This window comes from Trachinotus anak, unplaced genomic scaffold, assembly GCF_046630095.1.
Source record: "Trachinotus anak isolate AG129_WGS33_773 ecotype Australia unplaced genomic scaffold, CSIRO_AGI_Tana_v1 ptg000021l, whole genome shotgun sequence".
NCBI classification, from domain to species: Eukaryota; Metazoa; Chordata; class Actinopteri; order Carangiformes; family Carangidae; genus Trachinotus; species Trachinotus anak.
The window spans coordinates 3,323,376-3,333,404 of record NW_027273872.1 but is presented as its reverse complement, the minus strand read 5'-3'; the positions used below and the strand labels follow the sequence as shown (position 1 = coordinate 3,333,404).

At 41.7% G+C, this 10,029-nt stretch overlaps 1 protein-coding gene across 2 annotated transcripts in view; it reads left to right on the top strand.

The window, feature by feature from the left end:
* Positions 1–10,029, top strand: part of tnmd (tenomodulin) — a 52,959-nt gene that overhangs the window by 36,145 nt on the left and 6,785 nt on the right. Inside the window, exons 4-5 of one of the 2 annotated variants that reach the window (XM_071458038.1) lie at positions 2,574–2,681; positions 8,748–8,907. In XM_071458038.1, the coding sequence (XP_071314139.1) occupies positions 2,574–2,681; positions 8,748–8,907 (268 nt within the window). Of the gene's footprint in view, positions 1–2,573; positions 2,682–8,744; positions 8,908–10,029 lie in introns of both variants that reach the window. The other variant, XM_071458037.1, reaches the window with a different exon arrangement.

Sequence of the window (10,029 nt, the reverse complement as noted above, 5' to 3'; positions counted from 1 at the left end):
ATGAAAATCAGGTTGATCTCAAAATCCAACATTGGCTAATTGACGTGAGACTTAGGAGACATTAAGAAGACATTTAGCAGACATTGGGTTTTGCTCATGACGAAAATGTTGGTATTTTATGTAAAGATGGCGTCGGCATGAGACTTTTAGAAGATGTTGGAGTTTGGTTACTTACAATTTAAAACCGACAAAATATCAACGTCAGATGTCTCAACCTACATCCAAATATCATCATGTAATGATGTTGGTTGCCAGCTGTGAGCCTGCAGGGGGGCTTCTTCACCAAATTCTGCTTTGTAGGTTCATAGTGTTTTATGTCTTATATAGTCAGTGCTGTCTTTTCAAATAGCCTTTAGCCATGAGGATGTGTTGGTCAAAGGGGAATTTGAAAAAAAAAATCTAACCTTTCTTTCTTCTTTTCAACACTGTACTGCATCCTTTTCTCAGAGTAGATAATATGGACATTACAAAAATCCCCTCTGGCATCCATCCAAAAATCTTCGGAGCTTTTTTGAAATCCATGACTGCAGGAAAACTACAGCTGATGTTGAGGATTGCCGATGGTAACATTACATCCTGCTTGGATTTTGGGGGTTTACTGTGATCAATATCACTAACAGCAAATGAGTAGCCTACGATCCTGAAAAACATTTACCCAGGTACAGTGTACCCAAAGTGTACCCATTAACATCATGGATGATGTCACATTTATTGTATTAACTGTGAAAAATTAAGAATTACAGTAAGATTATAATTCAGATTTCCCCCATCTGTTCCAGTTAGATAGATTTATGTTGCCATTTGAGCCAAAAACATTTTAGATATTTCATGAGTAAGAAATGTCCCTTAAATGGAGCAACGCCTGCGAGCAAGTTCAGGCAGTCAACACGAGCTGTACACACGACATGCCTCACTCTCCACAATCATCTACCAAACACACCCTCCCAATTTGGCCGTCTATTTAAGCTGAAAAAATTCCCCATCTGTCCCTCTGCCTGTCATTGCCCTGCTGCCCTGCATGAGTATCGCCTACCACCACCACCACAGCATCCACCTGCAGGCTCTGGCTTGGGGAGCGGGTTAAGATATCTGCTCATCATTCCCCAGTATCTCTATGTAAATGTATCTGCAGGGAGTGATGAGACACCAAACTCTAACTGTTCTACTGCTGTGATAAACATTTAAGTTGTCCGACTGAAATACAGAAGATGATGGCGACAGGCATCAACCAATCTAATACATGCTTACATGACTTCAGTTCTTCGTTCACAGGAGCTGAATGATGCACGCACTTTCATGTTCTTTATTCCCTTGAATAGATGCAGATGAGCATCTTGCACATGGATACACCGAGTGGATATTTCAACATGGTCTGTTAAAATGACATCGCTTTTCCATTCCTCATCCCTGCGTTAATGTGTCTTTCTTCATTTTCTGGTTGACCAACCCCAGTAATCATTATATCTCATCACAACATTGCCCTCTCCTCTTCTGCTACAGCTCACCAATACAGTAGACCCAAATTAAACTAAGACTCATCACAATCAAGCCCGGCATAAACATTATGCTTTTGTGCTTGAGACTATTATTGTCCCATCCTTTTTCTGCACAGATGAAATTACATGCGGTAGATTGTGACAGGCATCACTTTGTATCATGTCTTGTGCGGCTGGTATCTGGTTTTCAGACTGACAGCACCACAGAAAATGTAGAAATAGCACCCACATGGTCAAGTTAACCGATTCAAAGGAGATGTCATAGCAATCACCGTGTTACTGTAATTAAATTTAGACTGAATCAAGTCCATTTTCATGGTACCACTCATACAATTTTCAGTTGATACAATTTTAAAGCAGCCGTGGCAGATGTAGATCCTGCCGTCTGTTCTAATACAGTGTGCTGAATGAGCAGCTCGACTCTGCAGAAAATAAATTGGATACAATCTGATCTACTGAGAGTCTTTCAGACTTATTCTGGCTGAATATCTTAGATTAACATAGAATGGCAGCGAGAGAGAATTAACAGATCTTTCTTGCCTTTTGAGGCTCTGTGTGTCAGGGTGAATAGAGCTACAGTCCACATGGTGGAGGATCATCAGTGGAGCTGAAGAGTGACTCCACACTTGACTGCGCAGATTAAGAGAGTGACAGGGACCTATGACTGGCTAATTCAATGGGGGCACTCTCTGTAGAAAACACTTCATTCTCAACAATGTCACTTGGCTCTCCTGTGCGATATATCCTACTATGAAGTATTAAACAGCCACTGCAAAACACCCCCGCCTTTTTACTTCCATTCAGCTTGAAAGCAAGAGCTATGTTGCACGGGCCAAGCTGTGATCAACTTTATAACATGCAAAATGGAAAAAAAAAAAAAGATCAAAAAACACCTCTTCTCACTCATTAGGTTTTAACTTCTCTGACTTTTTAAGAGCTTTGATTATCAGCAAAAAGCTGAGCGTTTTAAAACGATCGCCTCAGTGCTTATGGGATATCTACATCACAGAAAGCTAATGAATGATACATATATCTGAATTGCTGAGTATCCCTTCATTTCTTTTTCTTTTTTCAAAGGGAATCACTGGGATCCGTTTTGCCAAACATCAGAGGTGCTACATCAGGACCCAAACTAGGAAACTACCCACGGTGACAGAGGTGGAGGCTGAGGACACAGAGTTGCTGGTACGCCTCCTCCCTCAGCTGTCTGTACCTCAGATTCTCTGTAGTCCTACAGAGGCTGTCATGCATATTGTAGGGAGATAGCCAGAGTAGAGCAATGTGAGCACCACACAAATCCTCAGCCTGTCCATCTTATCCTATCACCCCTACCCCTCTCACTGAAGAATAAACTAGGGTTTGTGGTGCCTGTGAAACCGTCAGAAAGCTGCCCACAAACCCATAGCCTCTTTGTGGCTCACATCAAATGGTGTTTGCTGTCAATCTTGAGCCAATATTAATTTTTAATCATCTCCTCCAAAGGCTCTACCCAAATAGCCTAAAGGGGGAAGGGTGCAAGAGAGCTCTGAGTGAGAGGTAAGCCATTAAAATGGTATTTTTTAAAAGATGTTTTCTTTGTAAAATTCACGAAGCTCCCTCTCCAAGTTTAGAGTGATTCATTTTACTTTTCTGAGTTCTTACAGTTGTATGTGAACTTCAGCAAAAGGAACGGAAGAAATTCAATCAATCAAAATTCCCAATTTTTCAGTGTCACAGTGCAATTCACTGAGTGAGCCGTATGTTCAAAGAGAAAATCCTCCTCTCAAATGTCTCTACTGCAAGCATGCTCTCATTTACATTTCACATTGTAGATGGGAAGAAGTAGCTGGCAAATATCTCCCCGCTCACTGCTTCTTTTTAAAAACAGAATAAGCCAATTGTCAGTCCAAGCAAAACCCAGTCTCAGTTTCAACTTTAAGAACACAAGCTGTTACACCCGAAAACCAAACACAGTTCTGTTTTTTTCCCTCTCATCTTCTTAATGTCTGATCCACGTTTACAGATACTAATGGTGCAGGCAGCACCATATGTCCGTGCCATTTCTGTCTTCTTCTGAGCACTTTGAAGCCTAATTGGCTTTATTCACAGCTCCAAAGTGAATTGTCTAAGACCAAGAAAGTGACATATAGAAGGCTTATACCTTTAAGTTCATACCAGTCATTATGGGAGTCCTTATTATAATAATAAGACTTTATTTGTATAGCACTTTTCAATAATTTATTATGACTGCCATTAATAAAATAGACCATTCTGCACCATGCTCAGTAAGTTATTAATTCAAAGGGTGTTTTAAACTGCAGTTTACATGAAGTTGTTTTAACCAATCAGTGAATTGTGCTTCCACCAGGACACATACCAAGAAAGCTTGACTCAACTTTCAGGCTTGGTGGCCACAACCAGGCAGCCAAACTTGCAACTGTCTCCTACAAATTTTATTTTTAAACTAATGACTTGTTATCCCCAGTACATTTTGGAGGAAGTTTAATTGCTCTGTGAATTTTGTTCATAGTCTCTGCTGTTAAATGCAGTTTGGACTCAGAAGCAGAACTCAGTTTCGTGATGGTCAGAAGTTCAAACACAGACTGATTGTAAACTAGAAAAGGTGAAGATGTCAGGAGTTGAGCCAGAATGGACAATGGAGCGGGGCAGGCAGAGGAATCCAGATTGAGAGGCCAGGGTGAGGTAGATGGAGCAGGGCAGACAGGCAAACTGGGGATAACTGGACCAACAGACGGACGGCGAGCTGCAGAAGGTGAACAGGCAGAGAGGGCTGGACGGAGGGGACCTGAGGCAGAAGGAGAGTTCAGGTTCAGGTCCAGGCCAATACAAGGAAACCAAAGTTACAAGATTGGGAAAAGTTGGCCACAGTGCTGTTACCATAGTGATGACCAGAACAATCTGGTGAAGAGTGGAGTGAAGAGCCAGGGTCTTTATACCTATGACTGAATGAGCTTCAGGTGTGCGGGATGACTGAAACCGGACACACACACAGACACACAGACAGGGAGTAGACAGACTGGGAACAAACATGAAATGGTAGGAAGGTGGGAAAATACAGGGAATGGGGGGAAAGTACAGCCTAACCTTGACACAGTCAACATCTTTTTCATAATAAGGTGGATGGCAGATGTACAGAGCGCTGAACTGCTGGACTGAAGATCGGGATTCAAAGTGTAATATGAATTTTAAAGAATAAAGAAATATTTTGGAGATACATTTTGCTCACTATGCTTATTAAAAAAAGCACAGTTTCGATGGTATTATATATATATATATATATATATATATATATATATATATTTTTTTTTTTTTTTTTTTTTTTTTTTTTTTTTAAACATCTCCAAAATTTGTAGTGTTTAAAGGAATAGGCCTAGTTCTACACCTTGGGGAATATATTTATTTGTTTTCTTGCTGAGTTAGATGAGAAAATCTGTCTACCAGCACCACTAAGGCTCACTAATTAGTATGTGATATTTCGTTTGTTTATTTCATAAATTAATCAAATTGGAAAAAACAACACATTTTGGTCTTACAGGGGGGGTTGTCTGCTGGAGTCTTTTTGGCAGGGCAGTAATTTGCCTAGTTACTTCACGGTGACAATCCCAAGACACCAAGAAGCCACAATGTGAATCATAGTTTTTGATAATGTATGACTGAACTAATGAGAGAAAATGATGTAGATATTCGAGCGCTGGAATATCTGTTAATATTGTTCCGGCTCCAGCTAAGCACCCAGGAAGATGAGGAAGCTTATAGCTGTGCACAGGACCACCATCTGTTGATAGACATGACACAGTGGGATTGATCTTCTCATCCAATTCTCCACAAGGAACCAAATACATGTATTTCCCAAAATGTCGAGCCAATTATTCAATTCATGTATTCAAAATATCATACAAATGCCACACATCTCCCTTTACTTCCCTCTGCAAGGAAGTTTATTTTTGGCATTACTCCTTTTTTTTTTTAGCAGCACACCACTGAGCACTGCTGATATTGCTGCAGAGGATGTTTTCACCACAAAAACAGTAGATTGCACAAGAGAAATACAGTAAATATCAGGGAGGCCATATTTAGGTAATAAACAGTGACCTTGGCCTGACCTCCCCAACGTCTGTCCTCACATAAGAGCATCCATCCTCTGTGAAAATCCACCCACGTGTGACCCTGGAGAAGATCAGCACAAGTTCATCCTCAGGTGGTGAAACACATGAAGCTCACAGGGGTTAAAGCCAAATGTTAATGGGTCCTAGCTTAACCCAGCTGCAGGCTTTTAGGAGAGAGGGCTCAGAGCAGCCACGGCAGGCTTTAGAGCCGAGGTGAAAAACAATGGAAAAAGCTGCGGAAAAACTGCAAGCAGCTGATAAGGAAATGCAGTCCCTGTGAGGGAGAACCAGGTGACGAACATGATTTGTTTGCCAGGATTTTTTCTTCCCTTTTCAATTTGCCTCCTCTATGAAATGTCTGAGGGAGTAATCCCTGAGCTTCATTCCAGTTCCCCTACTCTGACATGGAAATCGCCATCCGCCTCCCTCACATCCCTTAACATTGTCAATGGATGCTGCTTGCTCCATTAAACAGCCACTTAATATGGATGACCAAAGCTCACCCAGCAACCCAAAAACCTCCCACTCAGACAACGACTGCAAAGGGAAAAATAGTGCACAGAGGAACAACATCACAGCAGAGGGTGTGAATACACCAAAGCTCTGCAAGAACACAGTATGGTTTGTTTTAGTTCATATTTGAATCAAGATAAGAGCTAGGGCAACTATTTATCAACACAAAAAACCAGAAAGTTCAGTTGCTGATATATTAGGTCACAAGGTCTGGTCACACCAGAAAGTGGAACAGTGCAAATCATATGTACATCTTTGCAAAATCTGTGTTATTAGAAGCTCAGTGTGTTAGTGACTCCTCACATGGCTAGTTTGTAATTTACTGTAACTGATGAGCTAACCACTAACGCACTACCCATGCTGATCAGTCACATTAGCTGCCTGGAATTTTTTGCTACTTTCTCTGTATTGAGCCATTTGATGTTTTGTACAATTGACTCCTGTCTCATAACTTACAACTAAATGATTCTTTTTTTGGGGAGCAGTTTATGCTCTGACGGGACAATGCAACACAGCTAATAAGCCACCATTGCATCTCCCATTTTAGACTCTCTGGCTGTCTGTTCCCTCAAAGGTCAGCACGATCGAGACAGTTTGCTACTTGATGATGCAGCATTTGCATGTCAAAGTTCACCAAAGCTGGACTGACACAGATTTGTCCCCACTAGCAAACCCACTTATAACTCCATTGAGATGAATTAATTTTTGCCGTGAAGTTTGTAAACGCTGTTGTGACTAACCTTTAGTGCCCTTAAGCAAGAACCAGCACTGTCATTGAAAGTTGCTTGAATATGGGTGTTAACTAAAATTTACTACACTGCATAATAACACCCCTCCCCCCTCCTTCCTGCCTGTGTTATGCGAACTACATGAAAGCTCGAGGGTATCATGAGAAAATCTTTGTTGATCTGAGGCAAACATAGCACCAAAAACAATGTGTCATGTAGACAGTGTTTCCCCCCCTTGGGACACAGTGGCGGAAGAGGGTAAATTCATTAACGACAACACAACTGGTGGGTAATTAAGTGTTGCACTGTAGGCGCAAAGCATACATACACCAGGAGCAGGCCACACAAAACAAATTACCATCATTCCCAAGGTCCAATCCTTGATAAAAAAAAAAAGATGCTTGTCATATATCATAATAATATATCATTTGTCAATAGCTAAATGGAAAAGCCTTTCAAAAGTGTGTATAAACTGGAAGACTGTAATCATGTTGTCTTTGTGCTTGTCAACTGGCATTTAGAAATCCCCACCCCATGCTAAAATCCTGACCTTTACCACGTCCCTCCAGGCGCTCTCTCCTACAAGTTATTGGAGTCGTTTCTCAACTGTGAAGTCAAAGTCATGTTGCGAGCCCCATGTCGTGACCTCCATTTACTTTCCAGAGAAGACTCACTTGGCTTCAGTGGTTAAGATGTCCAATTAGAGAGTGCTGTTTGTGTTCCTCAAGTTTGATTTTAATTTCTGCAACCACGGGAACGGTGAGCACACCAGCTCAATGCCAGAGCACCCCTTCCTCTGTACCACCACCACCACCCCGCTACACCAGTCCTCTGAGTCATCATTAGTCAACTGGCCGGCTCTTAAAAGTGAGGGAAAGTGTGTCAAAAGCTTGGCTAAACACCTACCGTGCCCAAACACAATCTTTGATGTGACAGAATGTGCTTAAGTCTTTTTTTTTTTTTCCTCTCTGCAGGTCACAACTGTGTCACTCGATGACAAACAAGAAGCGGCAGGGAAAGCGAAATTCTAATTCAAGCGAGAGTGACAGGGGTGAACAGGAGGGAGGGGGCGCGACCCAATATTAATGATTCTTGCTCTTTCTATAGCCCCAGGAATCTACGTCAAGCTTAACTAATGTGCAATTAAGCTTTAGGCTGGGAGAAAATCACCTTGTAAAAACATTTGTCAAGTGAACTGTTTTTCTGTTCTGGGTTGCTAATTAACAAGGGAATGGGAAGAGGGGTTTGTTTGTGTGTGTATTTACATATACATGAAGAAAATAAATATCTGCACTGTTAGGGGAGAGCATTACCAAATCCCCTTCATATGTCTCTATTAGACAACACTGACATGTAGTCCCTATCATTAAGCAATAATAGTTTACTTTACAGCTCATGAACTACAGTATCAACAAATTAAGCCCACTGATAGTGCTGGCTGCCAAGTGAAGCAGTGTGGTGTAGGGGGAGGGAACGAGTGGGGGAGTGATGGGGGGAGGAGGGAGGAGAATGCAAGGCTTTATTGTGTCTGTCACATTAAATGATATTGCAGCCACACTCAGAGTAATGAAGACCACTTCTAAAGTCATTTAAAAGTCAAATCATCACTGTCTGTGAATTTCAATGACGTATAATAGAAAGAGCATGCCGGAGGCTTGAGAAGAGGGCGAGAGAGAGAGAGGAGGGAGCCAGGGCAGTGGGAGTCAGGACGTTGCCGCCCTCTCACAGTAAGGTGATAGATAAAACGATGAGGCTGGAGATGCTGTGTGGCTCAGGGGACCAGAGCGCAAATGCAAGACTATACTGACTATACTGTGTGTAGGGCCTGGGCATCTTAGCAAGCTCTGACATTCTCTGTTGTGTGTGTGTGTGTGTGTGTGTGTGTGTGTGGTGTTTTCTAGCAGGTGGATGAGACTGAGGCCATGGACATGAAGGTGGAGGACTCCCAAGTGTGGATTCCTGCGGAGGAGCCCATCGTTAATCCAGCCTTCCTGCTCAACTCCAAGATCTGGGAGATTTGCCAGGAGCTGCCCATCCACTGGATTCATCCCTCCCCCCTGAGTGGTGAGAGCAGGGGGCATCGATGCCTCTAAATGCAGACTATTAACACTCTTGCTGGAGGGCATCCCCCACAGGCCACGCACAGATCCATAGAGACCACATGATTTCTCAACCATATGATCATCCAGTGCAGGCTACCCTCCGTGTGTTTGGAAAGTTTTGAGACTGATGGTCAGTGGTGGAGGAAGCAGGTTCATTAAAAGTATCACAACCAAAGTGTGAAAATAGTACATTGCAAGTAAAAGTCCAGAAATATTGTCAATAAAATGTATTTAAGTATGAAGCTACTCATTATTGCAGAGCAGCCTCTTCCAGAGTTTAACACATTGAATATTATCACATATTCATTAACATGTAAGCTAGTAAAGGTGGAGCTGATTTTACCATATCTACCTTACTTAGTATGAATCAATTTACTACTGAAATGTCTTATTTTATTAACTGGTATTCTAGCTATTTTTATAGCTTTTCACCTAACAATGTTAAATCAATGAAAATGTGAAAGGGGTCACTGGTAGTGATGAAGCTCCAGAGAATTATCAGCTGAATCTACAGCTCCCCTCAGCTTTATGGAGCTTTATGGTGAGTTTCAGCTGGTTGTTTACCTGTCGGGCCTGGAACTTTAATGCTTTGGTTCACTCATAGCATCACTTTTGGCTGCACTAGGCAGCTGTTTTCAGCAAAAACCCTCTAGAAACCCGCAGTGCACTGCCTGCATAGCACCAAACAGCAGACCGACAGTTAGCTGGTGAACATAGTGGAGTGTTTAACAGCTTAAGAGCCAGACACTGGACTTAAAATTCTCCAGGTGTTTAAAAACATGGCTGTAAATGAATGATAATATTGCTCCATGACTGCTGGATGTGTAAATAAGCAACTATTTGCTGATAAGTTAGTAATAATCATTTTAAAGGTGCTGATATGTAAGTGTTAGAGTGGCTTCAGAACCAAGAAAAATGTCACCTTACTCTAGCTGTCATATTGTCACACGCTTTAAGAACATAAAACTTCTAGGGCTGAATAACAGGCATAACATATTTTATATAATAGACCAAAAAGATTTTTGCATTGTGTGGAATATGTGAAATGTTAATCTACTCCAGTCATCAGATAAATGTAGCGCAA